The sequence below is a fragment of the Symphodus melops genome, assembly GCF_947650265.1.
Source record: "Symphodus melops genome assembly, chromosome: 21".
Classification (NCBI taxonomy): Eukaryota; Metazoa; Chordata; class Actinopteri; order Labriformes; family Labridae; genus Symphodus; species Symphodus melops.
In genome coordinates, this window is record NC_136711.1 from 8,731,525 (window position 1) to 8,755,205 (window position 23,681).

Sequence of the window (23,681 nt, forward strand, 5' to 3'; positions counted from 1 at the left end):
AAAAAAAAAAAACTTTTTAGCTAGTTTGACTTGGATAATAAAACTTCCAAAGTTAGTTCGGAAGCTTTTGAAAGATTTTGCAGAGGAGCTGTAGCATGTACAGGTTTGCTATGATGTGAGTTTTTTTGGAAGATTTATTTTCGGTAACTCTTGCCAAATTTCTGCTCCCGAAAATAAACAATGTGCTTCTCTGACTGTCCTGCCTCACTTCCTTGTGATCTGTGCTGACGTTCCCATGTGTGTGTGCGTGCGTGTGTGTGTGCTTGTAAATTAAGGACAATGCCGGAGGCGACGTGCTTGTGCATGGGTGTGTGGTTTTGTTTGCCAGCGCACACACACACACACACACACACACACACACACACACACACACACACACACACACACACACACACACACACACACACACACACACACACACACACACACACACACACACACACACACACACACACACACACACACACACACACACACACACACACACACACACACACACACACACACACACCTTTCAAACAGGAATGATCTTAACTGGATTAGATGAAATAGTCTTCATACCAGCAGAGTCACAGACACAAGCATATGACAAACTCACAGCAGGGGGGCTGTAGAGGAAACAGCTGCACAGGTAAATTAGGACACACATAAAAGAAAACAAATCTTCCTTCCTTCCTCCTGTCGCTCAAGCAACAATGATCACAATGCAAAACGGCAGCAAAGAAAAAAAGAGAAAAAGGTCCACTTACTGGCAGGTGAGGGCGTGCTGTAACCACTGAGGGGTAATCCTGGCAGGGCTGGAGGCGACATGCTGCCCAACATGTGTGGGAAAAAGTACGAGTAGGTGGGCATGGGGAAGCCATTGAGGTGGGGGCCCGGCACAGGGTTTCCCTTTCCAGCCATGATGGCGTAGTCCACCTCCAGTCACAAATATACTTCACTGAAAAACCACCTTCACGAGGTCTGACCCGGCTGAACTGGGGTCAACGTGGATTCCTATGCTGGTTTAATTCCCCATAGGGGCACTGCATGAGTAGATATTCCAAAAGTGTTAATAAACTCCTTGCGAATGGGGGAAAACGGCGAGAGCTTGGGGGTCCGACGATGACTCCTGGAGATGTCACCAGGACACAAATCCTGTGGGGTTCCTGAATAAGCCGGTTTCGAAAACAAGTAGAAATTCCTTATCTCCAAGATGAAGTGAGGGAAGGAGACAAGTGGGCAAGTTGAGTCAGGAACAGGTAACTCTGATGACTGCAGTCAGGAGCGAGGATAGTGGTGATGGGGGTGCTAGTGGTTGCAACACTTGTAGATTTATTCTTCCAACGCGGAGGTACACTGATCACATGATGAAACCCTCCTCCGAGTGTCTGCATTCAAACGGCCTCTATGCATGGAAAAAAAAAGAGAGAGAGAGAGACAGATTATTAAGTGCTTCAATGAAAAGATAAATACTCTGTTTCCCTTTGTACTTCAGTTCTTGAGCAAAACATTTCCTTCCTTTTGACACTAATTAATGGTAATGTCTCATCTGAAGTGGTACAAAAACACCCCATCTGCCTTAATTATCTAATGGAGTGTTAAAACTGTAAAAAAAGAGCAGTGGGTGTGTGATGTCTCCTCGCAGCTTTTGTGCACTTGTACGAGCGCTCATTAACAGTGACAGACTACAAATACTACTGTAGACGAGCCAAAACAGACATGAAGAGAGCAGCGTAAAGGAAAAAGTTTGCTAATTACACCCATTGCGGAAGCTAGAGGTGAGACCCAAGGCGCTGATCTGGGCCCAGGAGAGATTTCTGCTGCAGAGTTGACTTCCAAATTAAGAGCAAGACATGTACAAACAGACCTGTAAGTGCTGCAGAAAGCCAAGCGCACACGAGGGTACTGACAGCTTAACACCCACAGAGCACAATTTCCAGAAAATGGTACACTGGCACCGCAACATATACAGAGTAAGAGTGGGGGTCTTTCTTTAAAACAACTTGTCATAACATGAACATAACTTAGTTTTTTTTTTAACAGTAATGACCCCCTTTTAAGAGGCAGTCAATGTAATGCACTGCAGTAAAAGTAAAATAGCTTCGACACACACACACACACACACACACACACACACACACACAGACTGGGCTGAAAAAGCAGGAGGGAATTTGTCTTTGCATGAACAGGAATGTAAGACTCTAGCATGAATCACAGCAGGACATCATGGATGAACTCCTGTAAAGAGAGAGGGGTCAAAGTCAGCGTGTTTGGCGCGCCTGTTCCCACTTGAATGATGTACATAAAGCATCAGGATGTGACAGGTGAGAGGGGGCAACCACAGACAGGTAGATGAGAAACGAAAGGAAAAAGTGACATCAGGGTTTTTTTTGTTTTTTTTTACCACACGCAGGGAGGGAAAGTCAAAAGTTGCTTCACATCGATTCTTCAAGTCTCTGAACTGCACTGGAGGGAAGGAAGACAGTTTTCCAAAATATATTCACTAAACCGGTGTTTGGATTTTGTGGTGGAAAGCTCCGTCTGGCATGCGGGTGCAAAATCTCTCACAGGAGGTCAATTGGATCGTGTGACTGTGAAGATGAGGAATGTGACATTTACTGATCATTTTGAGAGGTGACATCATCAGCCTGATTTGACTGATCCACATTGAATAATATTTCCTCTTCTGCTTAGCTCATTTATAGCGGCAAGCTTATTCTAATGAGTCAGAATGTGCTCATAGCATGAGATGAGTGTGTTGTGATTTCACCCATTCATTTGATTTCTCTTTGATATTTCTATCTGTATCTGGTAACTCTCATGTGGGTATGTTCAGAATAACTGACGCCTCATTAGATCTCCACTAATCGCCCCTCTGGAGCTGAAACTACAAAGTGTACTTGAAAAACAATACGAGGTCTCTTGGCGGCTTGTCACACTCTGGTGGGACAGCGGTTCCTTTAAACTTGCATCATGTCTCTCGTGTCGTTCTCCTCCGTCACTCTGGCGCAAAAATCGCCCTAAAAAAAAAAAATAAATAATAATAATAATAAATAAATTTTAAAAAAGGTCCGTTGCTCTTCACTTAATGCTGCAGTTTGTCTTTGAGTTTGATTACAGAGCAACAACTACTGTACAACGCTGTTCCCAGTGAGTCCAAAGGGGCCTGCACATACAGTATGTGGTCACTACATACCTCCATACAGGACAGATGAGTAACTCTGTGAGGACTCAGAGCCTTCACACGTCTTCTAATCAGATGGAGAGCTGCTTTCTATTAGAAGCCTTTTTTTTTATTGATCGTTTCCAAAGCGCTCTATAGTCACCATGTTGTGGCGATCTGCCTGTGCTGGTCAGGCATTGTTGGCTGAAGCATGTGCTCATATTGAGCTGAGAGCTTTAACAGCCTCTTTTTTTTTATCCCAGGAGAGTTAGGTATCATTTAATTTGCTTTTAAAGGCCCCCTCCCCCCTCCCTCAGGAGACACATTGCACCAAAAGAGAGTTGAGAGTTAAAATAACATACTCTCAATAGCCTGCAGGACGTCATATCTGGCTCCATAATACAGGATACTATACAAGCCCTGCCATTACCACATGCAGCTTTCATACACTCTACATTGCACTCATGTGAAATGCATGAGCATTGTCAAAAACATGTACACTGAAAAGATGTAAAGTCATGTATATTTGAATGCAACAGCCAGAGGCCACAGACGCTGAAACGGCTCCATCAAAGAGGAAGTACAAGTCAAAGGGACACAAGGAGAACCACAGGTTCCTTCACTATTGTCATGACAGCATCCACTGAGGCACTAGAAGAGGCCTTTCTATATGATAAGCAACATCGAACTGACGAGGCACTTAGGCTAGCAATTACTTTTTGCTGATCTCAGAGGAAATAGAAACTGAAATTGTGCTGCATTGAAACATGCCTCGTGCTTTTTGCAATAGAAAGGCTCCGAGGTAAAAGTTTCAACTCACACGACTTTTGATTTAGAAAGAAAGAGTTAGAAACCTCCTTCCTTTGGGCTGCACAGTATCCAGGGCTATCAAGAGTCATTTGGCTTTTGAGTAAAGGTCACGAGACGAAGAGCTGCAGACACCAGAGAACATGTCATCACTAAAGATCAGCATCATAAGACCCATTTATATACGAATCAATATTCAAGCAATCCATCAATCATATCAATCAGGTGAGTCATGTCAAGTCCTTCGACATAGTTTTATCACTTACTATCAACATTTTAAAAGAGCAATGTTCATGACATTACTATTACATTATTCAAACAGTTAAAAATACTTAGACTTTAGATCAGTGACTCTCCAACACATTGTTTAGTGGTCCCAGTATAACGGTCCCAAAGGATTCCACCAGTCACAACAAGGTGTTAACAAAAGGCAAATTCTCCTTCACCTCTTTACAGATGGACCAGCGTTTAAAAATCTAAACCCAACATTGGCAAAAACAAAGCAGGTAAGGAAGCTGCTAGCTAAAGTTATATTACAGTTCTTGTTCACGGTTCATTCGTCTTCGATGGCAACCGTGATTCACACTCAGAGTGACTTCTGGAATCTTTTTTGTTGTTTGGCTGCTTAATAATGATATGCAGTGGGAAGTGTGCATGTATATGAGTGTGTTCTATGGAGTTAGATTTGTGTCTTTATTACATGTGAAAAAATGAATGGTCTGAGAGAAAAAAAAATGTTTGAGAGAAAAGGTTATCACACTGATGAGAAAAAAAAACATTTTATGAGAGAAAAAAAAACTTCTGAGAAAAAGTATTTTTATTTCTGAGAAAAAAAAAGATCTCTCTCAAAATACTTTTTGTTACTCTAAAATCTATATTTTTTTGCTAAAAAAAAAAAGTGTTTCTCTTGAAAGTTTTTTCTTCTCGCTCTCAAAATCCAAGTCTTATTTATTGATTCCATTTTTTGCTTTCGTGTTAGGATTTTGCTCTCCCTGTGAAAATCACGGGCGGTCTTTTTTTTTTTTTTCCTTTCTCTCAGATCGTTTATTTTCTTGCATGTAATAAAGACACAAATCTAACTCCATAGTGTTCTTCCGATGAATTCACTCCCTGTTGTGGTAAATGGACTGTGAGAGTGACAGAAGGATTGGGCAGTGTCAGCAGTATCGTGGTGAAGAGCGAGCTGGACCGAAAGGCAACGCTTTTTTATCAAGCAGTCCATCTACAGTACATTCCAAACATCACCTACGGTAATGAGCTGTGGGCAGTGAGCATTCAGCAGCGTTTCCTCCAAAGGGTGGCAGGGCTCACTTCAGAGGGGACTCGAAGTACAACGGTTACATCTTCACATCGAAAGGTGCCAGTTAAGGTGGTTCAGACATCTGATTAGGAGGCCCTATGGAGCTACATTTGGAGATTTTTTTTTCAGGCACGCCCAACTGGGAGGACACCCCAGGGTAGACCAAAAACATGCCGAAGGAATTATATATCCCTTCTGGCCTGGAAACGCCTGGGGAACTCCCAAGAGGAGGTAGAAAACTTTGCTAGGGAGATGGATGTCTTGAGCAACTTACTTAGCCTGCTGTCGGCGCGAACAGCCACTCAAATATGGAAGACAGAAAAGATGGAGAATATCGCAAAATTCGACAAAAAACACCTGGACATGTCAGAGAATAAAACACTTTGGAGAAGAGTGTTTCGAGCATGAGGCCCAGTGCCTGAATCTGAGAGCAGACAAACACTCACTGATTGTAAACAGTCTGTGACTGCTGCAGCTGAAGCTTTTCAAACACATTAAACAATCAGTGGACTTTTTTTTTTTGTTTTTTTAGCTCACGCACACAGCAGCACAAAAAACCCAAAAAACTCAAGACACAACTGAGCGTGCGTATAATCTGCTGGGAAAACTGCACACGCAACACCAAGGCAGAGTGGAGCTGCTGACATGCACTGCACATACTCCTCCCTGTCCATGTATACAAAGCAATCACAGTTTACACAGCAGCTTTACTCTGATCATACATGGGATAGGGCGGGCTGGAATCCTGCAGACATGCAACATGTCAAATCTAAATAACTAGATTAAATACGAGTGAATACATCCATTATTGTCGACTTCTCCTTGTCATTTCCTGCGTGCATCTCTTTTACCGCACGTACACAAATGCATGCACGAACACACACTAATCTCTTCTCCTCTCCTCCGTCAGGGTGCTCTCCATTCTAGCAGCTTGTGCTTCCCGTTTCTACGTATGATGTATGGCTTCCATATGATAGAGCTGACACATAAGGTCGTCGATATGGAGGAGAACAAAAGGGGAGCAGTTGTGTGCATAATGCGGCGCAGAATAGGGTCTTCATCGAGGTATAGACTGAACATGTGAAAGTAACACTAAAGATAAAAAGGAAAACAAGCGTAACAAACAGGAATGTGTGTGTGTGTGTGTGTGTGTGTGTGTGTGTATTCACTCACACACTTGGATTCTTCAGCTACACTTACAAATCAGGGAAAGAAAAAAAAAACAGGAATAAAAAGCGCACTCTATGTTTAAGTGGTGATGTAATAGTGCAACCTATAGGGGCCCCGGGGCCTGGAATGGAGCCATCAATGCACATCTTTTTAAAGGGTTTCTAACAATCCCTCTATTTGTAAAGCCTCGTCTGTCTCCTTTAACATCTACCGCTGGCCCGTATCAGCCAAGAACACTTCCACATGCTAAGAGCAAACAGGCAGCTCCAGAGGGAATGTATGGGATCTCTTACAGTAGTACTAGAAGGAAAGAAAAACAAACAATCTAGGTCACTTGGTCTTAACTCTGTGTTAGGCATGGAACAGGCAAGGAGAAGGAGGGGTCAGAAGTCGCGGGCACGAGAGACTGTAATTGGATGTGACAGCAAACGTTGAATTAATAATCAGAAAAGCAAATGGCAGCGTGAGGTCAGCGTGGACAACGCGGCACACGGAGCCGCAGGGGACAGCCAATGTAACGCATGACATACAGAAACACCGCGGCGTGCGCATAAATAGAAAGAGATGCATGTTTGAACGCGGAGATTGTCCACATAAACATGTGCATGGATGCGTACGAGGTTCAGAGAAGTCACCGGCAGACCAAAAAAAAGCACACCCTGGTTTGTTTGTGTAGAGGGTTGGGAAAGAAACAACACAAACACACACACACACACACACACACACACACACACGTTTGAAGACACGCACACCACCGCGTGTCATCGGCAACTCTCATGATGACCAATTATCTGTGATGGGTGCTGCTTGTGCTACATATCTCTGTGTCAGGAGCAGCTGGTGGTCAGCGGCGTCACACTGCAATGTGTTGTGAGTGCTGTTCAGTTCAGTGGAATTAGCAACATGGCTAAATTAAGGCCCTGACACTTTAGCTGGCCGTCAGTGAGCATTAGAGACGGTGGTTTTTGCTTCGTGTCCTGCAGTAATGGAACCTTGCCGTCCCTCGCTGGTTTCAAACCGTTGGAGTGTTTGGAATCAGCAGCAGAGCCCAACAGTGAGGGAAATGAAGCTAAGCAGATCTTTTGCGTAAAAAGAGAAAAGAGAAAAGGAAAAAGCAGGTGAAAAATATGACCAGGGCACATATCGGTACGATTCATTGCCATTTTCATTGATACAGTAATTCCAATGCACAAGTGCACAGAGGGTACAGTGAAAAAGAGTCGCTGGAAAACTGATAAAAAAACGCCCCTTGACATTAAAAAGGATTTATTCATTCTAATTCTCGAGTTTCCATCAATGAATGAATGTCGTGTGTCAGTAAACAGCCATAGCAACATGCTACCTGTTAAATGCTAGATGTTGTGTGTCTTAAAAGCGTCCTCTGTGGAGGATCATTTCCTCTTCATCCACACTGAGAAGGGTTTTTTTTTAATTTGTCTTCATGTGTATGGAGCTCCGATGCCGTGCAAAGCCTGTTTTCAAAGATAGGCTCCACTTACTTCATTGTGACTTAAGTGCAAACACTAGTGAATGGATCAGGGTGGTATTGTGCTCAGTGAGATTTATCGAGACAAAAAAATATGGAGGGAAAAAAACCCCCACATCAAGTCCTTTGATTACAAGTTGTAAGATATGGGCTGCTGCTGAATGCTTCTCCTCTCCTGACATTATAATACTGCCAAAGTGTTTCACCTGCTGTTTGAGATGGCACACGCTGCTTTATATCTACTTACACATGTAATTATCCATGTTATTTCTGTGATGCTGACAGACTATTTCACAGTTTAAAGGGAAGAGACAGTGGAGGTAGACTCCCTTTATAATTGGCCAAAACATTAAACCTACATGCGTTTGAAGAGAAACCTCTCCACAGGCTGCTGGCTCAGAGTGGATGTTTGCCTTTTAGCGCACACAGACTCACACAGCTGTATGGCTTTGCAGCGTTACAGATAATGGAAGTCGCTGAAGCACGATGCACTGAATTTTTTATGAGGACAGCAGCGTGGGCGGATGTATACGTCAGCAGTGAGATGTGACATTGCAGGAGCAAAGGCGCTTATTGTGCACGCACGGGTGTGGACATGCTGCACATTCAGGGGTGCGTGTGCGCGCAGTGATGCACGTGTGTGAGACAAACGCAGGTTTATATATCAACAGGTGTCTGTGATCATGTGTGTTGAATGCGGTCATACATGCAGCCTCTGTTTGTGTGTGTGTGCAAAAAAATTATATATGCCCATGTCATGTTCTGAATTACACTTGCATGCCATCTTTTTTGCCCTAGAGGGTGGGGGGGGGGGGGGGGGGGCGCTCAGGTGGGCGGGGCTTGGTATGATGAGTCGAGCACATCTGCAGTAGTGTAGGGGGGGGGGGGAGATAGAGGCAGGTGGGAACACTTTGACAAGTCGCTAACACAACTGATGGATAGCTGCCAGAGAGTGTCACGCAATGCTCCTGAGAAATTCGGGAGTCAAACAAGGTCAGTGAGGGTTTGCAGTGCTCTAACTTTCATGTCTTTCTCTCTTAAAGACGGTGCAGCGAACATAATGACAGAGAAGAGTTTAGTTTAGTTTCAGCCACAAAATCTAAGAATTAGCAAAATAACAAATGCTGACAATAATATTCTTAAAGTCTTCCTAAATACTTTTGGTTTCTTTGAACGTGTCTATATTCTCCACATCATGACGTACTGACCTGTCCTTGTGTATATAATGAACTATAGACCACTTAGAGTCTGCAACACGGCCTGATTAGCAGTGCTTTAATGGTGTGGGGGTCCGGGGGCATTGACACTCAAGTCATTTCATATGTAAAATAAATTCAGATGTGAGACTATGGAAAGGGAGGGAAACGTGTCAGACAGACTGTAGGAAGAGGAAGCTGGCTGGAATTAAGTGACTTTGGTGTTTGGCTGACAGAAGGTTTTTGTGTCTTGGTGACACTTCAAAACGAAGAGCTGTTCTTTTGTAAAGAGCAGTTTTTTTATGTATCACAACATTTGCCTTGCAACAAAGTTTACTCTCCACATTATTTGTCATATAAAAAAATCCTGTTGGATGTATCGATGGAAGTCAGGGCCATTCTCAAAAGGGGTCAAGAAAAAACAGCATTCTGTTTTGATTCTTTTCTTAATAAAAAAAAATGCAAGAACTCAAAAATCTCCTGATGCACTTCATCTCTGAATCTATTAATGGAAAAGAGACGGAGCAGGATTAATCCTAATCATTTCAGATACATCAAAACAAAAAAGAAGTGAGCCAACAACACTTCAGCCTCAGTGCGTCTTCCACCTGCGTGACTCTGAGACGGTGAGTCATGCTGAGCTTCATGGTGAGTGAAGACAGAAAGAGAGCGCGACGTCTTTAATGACAGGCAGAAAAGTGTGGAGCAAGAGGGGCTAAAGGGTGCTAAGTGCTCATGTAGGGCGCTGAGAATCCTCAGCCGTTTGGCCGAGGCCCCCTGTCGGGTGAATCCACTTGTCAGTGAAGCAGCCTGGGTGACATTTCTGCCTCACCTCAGAAAGGTCAAGCTTTAATTATCTCAAATGCCAGCAAGCACTGCACCTGCAAAAAAATAAACCCAGGGTGTGTGTGTGTAATGTGTGTGTGTAATGTGTGTGTGTAATGCGTGTTTGTCAGGGTAAGATGGTCGTCTGCTTCCTTCATACATAATGAGTGCTGCTGTGGGTGTCCGTGCAGAACTGGACCATCTGCCTGCCTGCATGCATGTATGCCCATAAGCACACATTCACAGCCAGACTCTGACAGATGCACACACACTAACTGTGTCATCCAAAGTCAATACAACGTACAACTAGCATCGGCTGCCAGCACGCCCATTAAATAAAGAGAATCACATGAAGACAGTGAAGTCCTGGGAACAAGCACAGCTTCCAGGAATGTGTGTGAAAGTCGTCATGTCGATCAGAGCTATAGATAGAAGAGGAGCATCTGTGAGCTTCCGTGAAATATAGGTCAACTTTGTGACGTGTGAGTAAATAAGTTTAAGTTGCCTTTTAAAACAAATATTAGATTGTGAGGGCATCAATCAGGGGGAGTCTTGTCTTGTGAAATTAGGACAGGGGACTATGTAGCGGGTGACAAAACCTCGGGTAGAATCAGGTGAAGCGGGACACGCTGCGTTTGCTTTTCAGCGACTCACTGTAGCTGTTCGACTGGGTCAATATTTGTAGGGGGCTATGGTAACGGAACGCTCCCACACCCGCATAAAAACACTGCCCTGTGCACTTCACACTCGCACAGAAAGAAAATCCAACACACTGCCCAGAAAGTCCCACTCGCGCTCAAAGGAGGCCGAAGAGAGAGAGACAAAGGACCATAGATCATCAGTGAGGACGGCGTGCGGCGAGCTCCTTGTGTCCAGGGTTTTTTTTTTCCGGCATTCCCTCTCTCTCTCTCTCTCTCTCTCTCTTTGAGAAAACATGGACGGCCGGTCCCTATTGTTTACACAGCTGGCTCCATGGAAAGGATTGCTTAATATGAAATATGAAGAGAGTGGCGAGGTTAGAGGGAGAGAGTGGGGGAGAGAAGAGGGACCAGAGCCAAGTGAGAGGAGGGAGGGAGCTAAAGGCTAAATGTCTGGATTGACTTTGACATTCAGATACAAGTGAGAGGAGGTGACAAAAACTCCAAAAAGGACACAATCAAATACGGCGTACAAACCTGGGAGGAAAAGAAGAAGTTCCAGGGAGACGAAATAGCTTGTAGCTGACAGAACGTAAAAGTAGAAAGCTCCTGAGGTTTCCTGAGCGGTGAGGGAGTCATGCCTCATGCGGTCTGGGGTCTGTAGCGCATGTTGTTCTTTCCCATCAGTAACACACTGCCTCCAGTCTTTCAGAGCGGCCTCGCCAGCTCTACCGTACTCTGCCGACAATCCTTCGTTTCCTCAGCACTTTCAGCTAGCTGCTCTAACACTCAACGAACGAAAGTGACGAAATCTCAAGCTATAAAGTGTCTGTGAGATTTTAAGAACCATCTGTGTTTTCCTCACTGTTGTACTTGGAAAACAGGGATTTTTTCTTTTTCCCGTGGGGAAATTCAAAGGGACAGAGAAGCACCGAGCGGTCGACCGCAAGACCAAGGAGAGCAATTCGTGGTTAAGTGTCTTGCCCAAGGACACATCGGACATGTTGCAGGAGCCGGAGATTAAACCCTCGACCTTCCGGTTGAATATAAAGATCCTCGCCACCCTTGGAAGGATGCAACGAATATCTTTTGTTCTGAGCAAAAACCTACTGCTAAAAATAAAATACACAGAACAATGTCAGTCCATGTGCGTGTCATAGCAGGTGTATTGGTAAGTGTCCAGGGTTCTTCGTGGAGGCCTTATAATACCAGACTTTACATTTTGGCTTCAACTTTTCATCAAGTCTGTAATTACATTTCTCGAGATACTGAAGTTCGGACAAATCCTTCCATTTTGGAAATCACCTCCTAAAAGGTTTGAGTGACAGTTAGTAAATTTGACGAAGAAAATCTTTGGACAAAGCATGAAAAAGTGACTTTTGATTGATAGTCCAATCACTTCAATATCATCGTTGACTCGAATGCATTGATCAGGGCTCATGTTCCTCTCTTTAAATGCTTTCTGCTACAGTTTGCAGAAACATTTGTCAATACTCAATATGATGAATATTTTGTGTTTGGCCAAAAGGTCATTTTGTAGCTGCATCTGAATGCCCCCCCCCGGAGACATAAAGTTGTTGTTGCCTTTTTTTTAAATTTTCCTACGATAAACGAAGGATGATTCATTATAACTGCCTGTCTAGCTAGCTGCCTGTCTTGGCCAGGTCTCCCTTGGAAAAGAGGTTTTTAATCTCAGTGGGACCAACCTGGTTAAATAAAATAAAAAAAATAAACAAGGATCGTCTTTTCTTTCTAAATGTTTTCAATACTGACTAATTCAATTATTTTTTGACTGGTCATGTTGCCCTTGAAATTTGAAATGTATTCATAGAAGTCACAATTTATTGGAGACAAAGTTTACTCCCTTAAAATTGCTTGTTAGGCCCAACAAACATCAATCAGATCCAAATATATGAAGTCTATCAAGATAGAAGACAAAGTGGCTATGCAAATGTTTTAGAATTAAAAACATGCAGGTTTTAATCAAGTAGAAAAGGGAACTGAAGAGCCTCTTTAAAGCATGACCTGAAGGACTGTTGATAATGTTTTCCTCATGTTGGGATAAAATTAGCTGGACGTTATTCAGACAAACAGACAGTGAACTCGGAGGCCAGTTTTTAATGGAAAAATTGGTTAGTAATCATACTGAAGGTAGCTGGTCCACTTCTCCTGTGTCCCACAATAGAGAATAGAAAGCTGAGTGCCTACAAATCTGAGTGTTTGAATGAGCATGTGTGGATGTGTGTGTGCAGGTGTGTGTGTGTGTGTGTGTGTGTGTGTGTGTGTGGATGTGTGTTCATGTGTGGATGGGGGGCGTCCACCTTCAATCCTGTTCCAGTTAGCGGGAGAGGCCCAGCTCAAATGAAGTCCAGAATTTCTAAGGAGGACTCCAACAGACTCTACACACACCCCACCCGCTGACACACACACGCACACACACACGTGCACACACATGCAGAATACCAACCACAACACTTAGGATGTCCGGACCAAGACATTTACGTTCCTTTCTGTTCTCTTTCGGGAGCAGATCACAGCTTACTGAGGAAGAAGTTTAATTTTCCACTCAATAATCAACTGTGCTTGTGTGTGCGTGTGTGTTTGTGCATGTGTGTGTAATCACCACTCCAGCCTTTATCTTTCTACTGTACTATCTGCCTGACTTTAAGGTTATGTCACCTTAGTGTACCTATCCAGGATATAAGGCTAACAATGTTATGCAAAACACTTCTGCACATTTCAACACAGAATATCCGATAACACGAGAGCCAATGACGCACTAAAGCACAGGGCCCCTTCCTGTTTATATCGCCACTCGCCCGCTGAAGGATCAAACACAACCTGCTCCTGAGAGTGGGTAGTGCCTTCTTCACACTGAAAGTAAAGGTAGTTTTTAAGACTGTACAGTGGATCAATGTACAGGATTAACTGCTTTCATGTTTATGCCTCTGTGGTTTTATGTGTGATAGATTTGTGAATGTATCTTTTTGATGTAACCACAATTGTTGCACAAAGGCATATTGTGTTTGCACATGTTTATGTGTGTGTTTTAATGTGTGTTTGGTTTGACTCACCAGTCTAAATGTCACTGTATTTCCAGAGGGCTTGTTAGCTTTTTATGTACAGAGGGCTGCATTCAATTACTTGAATGATCGAGTCTTGTGTGTTGGTTACTGTGTTTATCTGCATATTCATCTGGCTTTAAACACTCACAATGACTATGTTTACATGCAAACCATTTTCCTATTAAGGACCATATTCTGGTTGAAGCAATATTCTGAAAAAGGTGTTTGCATGCTCTGCAGAGTGCTGAGCTACTGGAATATTTACGATTACATGTTCATTAGCATATTCTAAATACACCGTAGTAGTAGTAGTAGTAGTAGTAGTAGTATTAGTAGCAGTAGCAATAATAATAGTAGTAATCGTAGTAGTTGTAGTAGTATCAGCAGTAGTAGTACTACTAATAATAGTAGTAGTATTAGCAGAAGTAATAGTAGTATTAGTAGTAGCAGTAGTAGTAATAATAGTAGCAGTAGTAGTGGTATTAGTAGTAGTATTAGTAGTAGTAGTAATAGTAGCAGTTGTGTAGTAGTATTAGTAATATTAGTAGTAATAGTAGCAGTAGTAGTAGTAGTAGTGATAGTAGTAGCAGTATTTGTATCAGTAGTGTAGTACTATTAGTAATAGACGTAGCAATAGTAGCAGTAGATATAGCAGTAGTAGTAGTAGCAGTAGTAGTAATAGTATTAGTTGTAGTAGTAATAGTATTAGTACTAGTAGTAATAGTAGTATTAGTAGCAGTAGTGTAGTAGTAGTAATAGTAGTAGAAGTAGTAGTAATAGTAGTAGTAGTAATAGCAGTAATAATAGTAGCAGTAGTAGTAGTAGTAGTAATAGTAGTAATAGTAGCAATAGTAGCAGTAGTGTAGTAGTAGTAGTAGCGTCATGACAAGGAATCATTTCAGGGCGTAAACAAATCCTTGAAGTAACATATTCAGGAGCGTATTCCGACTAATGCGGTGACATGGCTCAATATTTGCTGATAAAGGCATGCATGGGGTCTTACTCACTAAATCGAAATCAGAATATTGTCATTATTCTGATGAACACAGGAATAACGTGTGCATGTAAACAGTCATTGATACAATAGAGAAACCGTGTTCAACATGAAGGTAGACCAGCACTGTTCAAAGAACAAGGGATCTTTATAGGCCAAGGACAAGGATTTATAGAGCCTCATTGAACAATGGGAAAGTGGAGATTTGACACAGCAAAACTCCCTTAAAGCAATGCAAAAGGCGTGAATTATATGCAAAACGGATTGAGCTTCAATGAAAGAAGAGTTTCACATATGGTCTGAAATATCATCCTCAAATGTGTCAAGTCTCTCAAACTGATCTTCACATATTCACAGAACTCCAGAAGAAGTCCTAAAATGTTCAGGGTGAGCTGCATGTATGAAGGCAAACAAACCCCGACTTTCCTTTCACCTTTTTTGTGCCAGTCCCCAACAAAAAGTTTAGTTTGAAGTTGGTGTGAGCTATTTTGTGAATGCAGTAGGAAATATTCAGGAAATCCATTTTCAATTTGTGACAATCTGAAACTAAAAGACTTTCGACTACATTTAAACAGCACGAAGCAAACACACCCCTTTACATTGAATAAAAGCTGCACCACTTACATTGTAACCTTGTAAAGCTTTTGTAACCACAGCTCCCTGCTATCTGCATTTGTGTGGTTAAATGACTGACAACACGTCAGTTATAAAACAGCGCAGTATCAACACACTGCAGTTATTCAGGACTCTGTAATGTTTCTCCCCACAAATCAATAGGGGATGAAGTTTCCATGTGAGCTGAGTGCTGTGGTTTGTGATCATCAGCGACCTGCCAGTGTGGACACATGTCACATGACAGCATTAACCAATGCTACGGCCTGTTGTGGTTCACTCTGCACTAAAAGCCTGCAAGCGAGATCTGCCTCACGCTCTTTGTCACGCCTCTTCTTCCTCGAGGGCAAACGCACATTTCCAGCTGTCAACCGGTGCCATCAGGCACAGAAGTACGCCTACAGGAAGCAGTATGTGGGGCACATAAAGGATCACTGAGAGCTGCCTGGTATTGTGTGTGTGTGTGTTTATGACACAGTAAAGAGGAGGCAGAGGTTTGTGGGTCAGGGCTTGACACAGAAGAATATTATAGAGTATTGGTCAACATGCTGCTGTTTGACCTCTGTAGGACACAAACACAGTCATGTGTGAGATTGATTTGTCTGAGAATGTTTAAAAGTAAACAAGGCTGGGAGATTAATAAACATTAGATAAAACCTCACATATTCACAGATACAGACGTGGAAATTAAAAGCCACAAAAGACCCTGACAATACCATCTTTTAATTAAGTAACAGAGGTTCCTTTGTTAACAACAGTAAGCTCCCAAAAAGAACTAATTCTGTCTCAATTGGGAAGAAATATCTTTAAATTTGTGTAATCTTTCCACGTTTGGTTTGAATCAATGACAAAATATACAATAAAGATGGATGACCAAACTGTTCATCCTGTCATTCAATGACTCGTGTGTTTCTGCTCACTGTTACCTCTGTTAATCCAGTGTTAACAGCACCGCACGAGCTTCATCTGTCATCAGAGCTGTCCGTCATGGTGTTATAGTCCCTGTTATAGCAACAAATAACGTATTCAGCTCAACTTTTTAGATAACACTGATCAGCATGATAAGAACTAATAATTATCAATCCAGGAACCCAGTTTGAAATGTTTTTAGTTGATGTGATGTTTTAATTTTTTAAATTTTTAGTTTGAATCGTGTCCTATCCATCGCGTTGAGGGGGGGCCCTCAACGCGAGCCTCAACGTCATCTTTTGACAGACTTTAAATACAGTACGTTTAAACTCCCATCATAAAAAATATATTGTGGTTAAAAAAAGAGAAATATGAATAAATAAAACCATAATAATAAGCTACCAAGAAAAAAAACAGAGAATTCAAAGGACTTATCTTACTCACTTCTTCGTCCCTCCATGTTCTCTCCTTTCACGTACGCTCAGGGAACAAATATCAAGCATATCCTCCCTCTCTTCTCTCCCTGCTCTCCAGGAGTCATAAAACTCACATTTAAAAATGCATGGGCTCCATAAGCTGCCAGGCCTATCTATTAACTGTGTTACAGTATAGCTGGTTATAGCTGCTGACGGCAGCCAGGGAATGCTGCTTTCCATTAGAGGAGGGAGAGAGAGGGAAGAGGAAGGGGAGGAAAGGGGATGAGGAATGAGGAGAGAGACAGAATTTACTCATTTTTCTTTTTCCCATGGCACTGCAATCTGATGCCTGGGAGTTTGGGCATGTGGTAAGAGGGGGGAGGTGGGGACTTCGACATGCAAGTCTCCATATATATTTAACGTGTGTGTGTGTGTGTGTGCGTGTGCGTGTGTGTGCGTGTGCGTGTGTGTGCGTGTGTGTGCGTGTGTGTGTGTGCGTGTGCGTGTGTGCGTGTGTGTTTAGGTTTTTGTGTTTGTGTTTTTTGCACACCTGTGTGTGAGTCTGTGGCGAAAGGTAATTGATTCGAGTGTTTCTGGGAGATTTTTCCCCCGTGTCCTTAGGCCTTCACCAGATGACTATTGATTGGTTAATTGATTGATTGGCATCTGGCCGACAGTGAGTCAACAACATCATCACTCTTCATGTGGACCCTGGCTCACACACACCCTCCACACTGTCAGTCTTGCTAATCATGATCCTTACACATTTTTAATACTCATTTGCCTTTTTTAACGTACCTGCTGGAGTCGCTTTGACAAAGAGCTTATAAGCCACTTTTAAGACCAGCAAGTTTCATTTTACAGTTCTCCACAGGACTGGATATTTCTAAAAACGCGAGTAGCTGCTCTATTTCACCTCTCTCTCTGCTCTTAATTTTGTGGGGGGAAAAAAGATGCCTATAAATGTTATGCTACATTTTATTTTGTCAATTAAATACAACAGAAAAACAAAAACAACCCACTGGGACCATTTTAACAACTAATATCTAGCATGAAAAGAAAGACAGCTGTATCTGACTGTTTAACTGCAACTGTGTTCCCATCCTCACCTACGTGTCCTTGAGCAAAACTCTAAACACCAACCTGCGCCTGATCGGAGCATCTGCTTAATGTCTTTGAATTAAAATGTAAATGAGCTTTAGATGGTTTGGGTGATCTTCAACATGCCAGTGTGTATTTCTTCTCGATGGTATTTTTTCCTCGGCTCGGCCCCGCCTCTCTGTGCGTGTTGAAGTCAAACACAGAGGATGGAAATTAATGAGCTAGGACCTAAAGCAGTCGTGACACTTAGGAACAAGGCTCGTGTCCCTATAATGGACCATACAGACAATGTCTGCCGTATTTCAATTAACAGACAATGGGACGAGGTGAAATAATGACATATAGGAAGAGTTGAGTGACACGTGAGAATGAGGCGGTAACGGTGGGCCGGATCCCTTTAATGGACCATCGTGGTGGAGAGTAGACAATAGGACTTAATAGGAAATGTGAAATTATGATGTGGGCCCTGTCTAAAGGGGTGAGTGACACCTGGGAGTGAAGCTGTTACATCTTAATGCACTGCTGCCACCAAGGATGAATCAGCTCGGCATATGGGGGTGGAAACAATCTGAAGGCTGCTAATAGGAGACGCTGTCAGTCCCACATTAACCTTGAGAACAGCCAGGGGACCGAGTTAGCCCTGCTGACCTTCCCTCTTTACACAGAATCACACACACACACACACACTATCCCTGATATGTCCAAATGTATGAAGGTTGACACCATAAGTGTGTGTGTGCAGTCTGTCCCTCTCTCAGTGTCTTATGAGCACCATCAGTAGGATTAAATCAGTCCATCACAGGCTGCCGTAGCATCATATAAACTGTCTGCGCTGCAGTGACATCACCTAAACTGTTCCTGTTGCCCCCAGTCTTAGGGCCTATATAGACCAATAACATTACTCCCTTAGCTTATTTTGTGTACGCAGACGCGCACACTGAAACACAGATGTCTCATCCACTTCAAATCAAACAACGAGCCACATTTGGATCTTCGAGTTAAACACAGTTAAACTGTTTTAGCTCCATTGATGAATCCATAGAATAGGTAATCCGAAAGCAAATCTGAAATGGTTCATCATCTCTGGGACATTTCCAACCCACCAAAAATATACATCTTGCTCTTCTAGACCTGAAAGACATGAGGACGATCTCTGATGTGCAATATGTTGCATATTGGTGTAAGAATGTGTGCGATAAATAGACAAAGACTGTAGTGTCTATTTATATAAATGACACCAAACAACCTCTAATCAGTCATCAACATTGTTGTTTTTTTTCTAAACTTATTGTTAATCATGACGCGTGCTGCTGCCCTCTTGGCCAGGTCGCCCTCGTGAAAGAGATCTTGATCTCAATGGGTTAATTACCTGGTTAAATAAAAAATAAAAAAATCAGCTGAAGTGACAGAAACACAGGCATGGACTGATGATTCCTCGATGTTGTTTTCAAAGAACTAATCAAAAAGTTTTCGAAAAAAGGCAAACAAATGAAAAGACCGCCGAATGGATCAAGAACTTTAATGGTCATCCAAGAATGAAACACTTTAGTATTTCATAATCTGAACTCAGCCAAGCAGTGTTATGATCACAGAGCACAATGGGCGAGGTTTGGTTAAGAAAATGGGCATGGATTAGGTTGTCATACACTCCTATGAGGTATTTCATTCAGTAGGTTATGGGTCATTATCATCATTGTGACGATAACATATACTCATGGATTACATCACAACACTTGTTTTTGCTGCCTTCAGAAAATGTACAGTTGTCTTTCCCATTTTAGTTTTTCCATCCACCACCTTCTCTCTGCCGGACTTTAGGACGTAATACAAACCTCAATCTACTTCCTCCATCTCTACCAACGTTCATAACAGTGAAGATGCTTGAGGGCTTTTAGGGATAAGGATAGTCAGGACTTTACCTCCCCTGCACCTGCTTTCCTTCGCTACCCTTGTTGCTCCATGGCTGAACCTAATTGCCTGTCTTTTACTTCCCCGATCGAGCTGTCCTCACACACGCACACACACACACACACACACACACACACACACACACACAGGCATATGACGATGCAAAAAGCTTTTAAAGGGCTAACATTTGTGCTTGACTGGCCAGAACATTATGTGTAGCGCTGCCTCTGCCCATCGCTGCATTCAGTCCACAGAGCTCCTGTGCTGCTGTGAGTGGACTGGAGGGATATTTTTAGCGAGCCGTTGACAATATCACGTCCCCAAACGGGTGTAATCGTATTATGCTGTAGGTGCTAAAAGCTTTGAGTTGGTAAAGCACATCTGAGGAAGAAACCGGCTGAGGCACACGAGCAGTAAGACTGGAGAGGAAGTAGCTTAGAAGCAGAGTGGGAAGAAAAGATAAAGACAGATGTAAATACAAAATATGAGAAGAGAATTAAAAGGAGGTACGAGTTGAAAATGAGATGGATTGTTAGTTGTGTTAGGTTTTCTCTCTGAGGTTCAGCTGGTGGTTGAAGTTGGAAGCTCCATCCTTTTGACTGTGTTCTGTATCGGCAGCTCTGAAGGGTTCGAGCTGGCCGTGGTGATGATAGATGAAAGACTGAACTTTAATCAGAATGGCGCCCGGAGCATTTTCAGGGAGGTAAACAGGTTAATCAGTCAAGCCCTCCTTCCCTTCCATCCTTCCCTCTCTTTATCCCCTTACTCCTTCCTCGACACACAACCACTTCTGACACTGGCATGCCATTCATCTCTTCCCCATCAGCACCTCGCCCTTCACTCCCCCCCCCCCCCCCCCCAAACCCTGCTTCTCATCTCCACAACCACCTCCTTCCCTACAGCCTATACTGTACCATGGAGCTTCGGAGGGAGAGGGACATCAAAGTGCTCTGTCAACCATTTAATATCTCAAAGCTTCATCCAGCATGAAACTACTGTATGAGGTGGGAGGAGAGCATGTAGGAAAGGAGGCTAGGTTTCTTGCATTACTGCCCCTCCAATAGCATGCATCATGGAAGGTCGATAATCAAAGTCGCTTCATGTTTTAAAAACCTTCAAACTGTCCTGAAAATCAAAATCAACTGAGGCAAAGACCAGGGAGAAAATAGAGGAAGCAGCCAACCATTATCCATTGTTCCCATTGCCCCAAGGGTTTATTTATTCAAATGGCCCCTCCAAGACACAGCAAGGCGCATGTGTGTGTAAAAACATATAGCAATGTAGTGTCAAGTGCTAAAATGACTTTACCCCTGACCACCGGACATTTAAAACAAGCAACAACTGGAAGAAAAGAGGAAACCAGTCACTAAAAATTCCCACAAGTCTATGGTCCAAGCCGCATTCCATTTTTCTGCCGTCCGTCTCACACAAACAAGCCGCCCTTCAGAGAAAATAAACAATCAACTTTAACAAACCACTTTGGCCAGCCGGGTGTGAGCAATACAAAGGCTGAGCAGTTCCTGTGGAGAGACGCCACATTTAAAATCTGAAATTACCCACACCAGCTCTGCAACCACATCGCGTTCACAAAGTTGTTGGGATTCAGGGAGTCAGATTATATTGTGTTTTTTTTTTTTTTTTGAGAACCTGACCACAGACCTTGGTGAGCAAATCAACAAGAGCGGCCTCTTGCCAGGAGAATCTTCACAGGCAGGCAGAGCTCTCCGACTCTGCTGCATCAAACTGGGAGCCTCGATGGTTCCCTCTCCAGCCTCAGTTTGAGTGCAGATAAGGTCTGGGAAAAAAATGATGTTTTTGTTCACATTTTTTCCAGGGTATTGCAAAAGGATGCTGGTTGTGCAATATGAATTGATAAACACTCTTTACAAGAGGCCTAGAAGGGGAACAGAGAATCAAGGGCTTATTTAAGGGACCTTAAACACGCTTCACGTCAGAAACACTCAAAGTATATCGCTGTCATTACCTCCTCCTCAAACCCAGCTCTGCTTTTGTCATAGCATGAATTCCCGATGTTCTCCTGTTTAATGATGTGCTCATAGTTTCAAATACACACACAAGCACCTCAGAGAGAGAAGAAGATGCAAATGCAGCTATATAATGACGACAGATCAGTGTATAACTCAAGGTGGCAGTGAGGGAGGAGAAGGAGGACGTGTTCAGCAGCGACATCTTTGAAGAAACGCACCGTCGAGTCGAGATATGTGGGAGTTTAAGAGAAAAGGGGGACAGAAGAAAGTGCCAGGAGACAGCCGCTGTTGTAAAGGAAAGTAAGTGGGATAGCTGGTGAACCCACATAACACACCCACTCACAGAAGAAACATTTAGAACTGTATAGATGAGTCATAAAGCGCACGTTTAGCACACATCCATATCATTAAGTTGAGCTCCTAAAGGGCCACAAATCACATGGGAGTTTCTGCCTTTGCATTCATTCTCAGGGGATTTTTTTTTCAAAGAAGTTGGAGTATCAAAAGATGAAAAGTACTATGGTCTTCCATTACCACTAAATTTGCACTGCCCACCCCCGTGCACCACTAGCTTCCTCTTATTTTTCCCCCCAAGGCCACTCTTCACTTTGCCTGCATTCAGTCCTCTCTCTCTCTCTCTCTCTCTCTCTCTCTCTCTCTCTCTCTCTCTCTCTGTGTTGGGGGAAGTTAGAGACTCAATAAGGACATTTTCTCATGCATTCTTATGAAACCTCTGTTTCCTGTGCCTCATACAACCTCACACACTGCCACACAGACTGATCTTCTTTGTAGCGCCTCTTCATTGCACAATATTAAGATCACTGTCTTCTTCCGTCACATGTAAAAACATTTGGGCTTTTTTTTTTTGTAGGTGGCACTGTCTTCTCCAAGAAGCAAACTTTTGTTGTTTATCTATTCAAAGTAAGCATCTGAACAGGAACAAAGAGAATGCAATGCATTCATCTATAGGAATCTTTCATCCAAACCAGCAGAGGTGGTAAAAGTAATCACAGTACCAAAACTGAAACTTTAATCAAAAAACAGCCCGACTACAAAAAGAAGAATGGTTGTTTTTTCCAAGTTACTGAAGTAAAAGTGAAAAAGTAAAAGCTCTGAAATGAACTAGAAAAGCAGCCGTCTCAGTTCCTGGGCTAAGCTAACCCAACCTCAAACATCATATTAAAGGTAGGATTGTCAATTTTCAAAAACTAGCATGATTTTGAAAGTAGCATTCCTTCAGTGCTTCATCTGCACCCACTTCATCCCCTCGGTGCTCCCTCAGAAGCCACGCCCCTCACTTACATGCACGAGCGCCATTGGCCTGGAAGCGGACCTCGGCTCCTGCTTTGCGTGTCGGCTGGTGAATGCAGGGATTGGTTCATCAGATTGGCACCCGGTGGCAGACATTGGTCAAAGTCTTTACAGCTGCCACAGGTGACAGATTTTCTTTTTCAGTAATAAGTAATACATTTCAAAGTCACAATCTGTCACTGCTTTGTGAAGGTAAGGAGTGGTACTAAAGTAAAGTCCAGATACACTGCTATATTAGAGTATTTGAAATGTGTTTCTTCCCACAGCTGAACCTCAAACAAGCGACAAAAAGTTCCATGTCTGAGGTGCTTGGTGTAACGTTCTGCTCCCTCTGACAAATAAATGGAATAATAAAGTCTCTGCCAGTGAGACAGGCTGTTGGACACGGATTTGCTATATCCTGAGTGGTGGCCTGGAAATCTCCCCGGCCTAATAACGCATGGCACACGGCGCCTGTCAGAGCGGCAGGCCAGCTAAAAGTGATTTGGTGCGATGACGAGAAAAAGCAGGTGAGACGGAGCGAGAGAGAAAAAAAAGGTAAAGAGGAATACAAGAAAAGAGAAGGCAGACAGTCCTCAGCCTTGTCGTCCCCTTTCTTTTTAGATGGAGATGAATTTGTCCTGACAACACAGAAGCAGCTCCGAGAACACCTCCTGATCCACACACACACACACACACACACACACACACACACACACACACACACACACACACACACACACACACACACACACACACACACACACACACACACACACACACACACACACACACACACACACACCCTACTGGCACAGCAGAGGCTGAAGA

At 43.0% G+C, this 23,681-nt stretch overlaps 1 protein-coding gene across 3 annotated transcripts in view; it reads right to left on the bottom strand.

Annotated features, from left to right (window-relative positions):
- Window positions 1-23,681, bottom strand: part of raraa (retinoic acid receptor, alpha a) — a 147,007-nt gene that overhangs the window by 77,198 nt on the left and 46,128 nt on the right. For all 3 annotated transcript variants that reach the window (XM_079333891.1, XM_079333890.1, XM_079333889.1), the window contains one exon: window positions 750-1,387. In XM_079333891.1, the coding sequence (XP_079190017.1) occupies window positions 750-903 (154 nt within the window). In that variant the 5' untranslated portion in view covers window positions 904-1,387. The remainder of the gene's footprint in view (window positions 1-749; window positions 1,388-23,681) is intronic.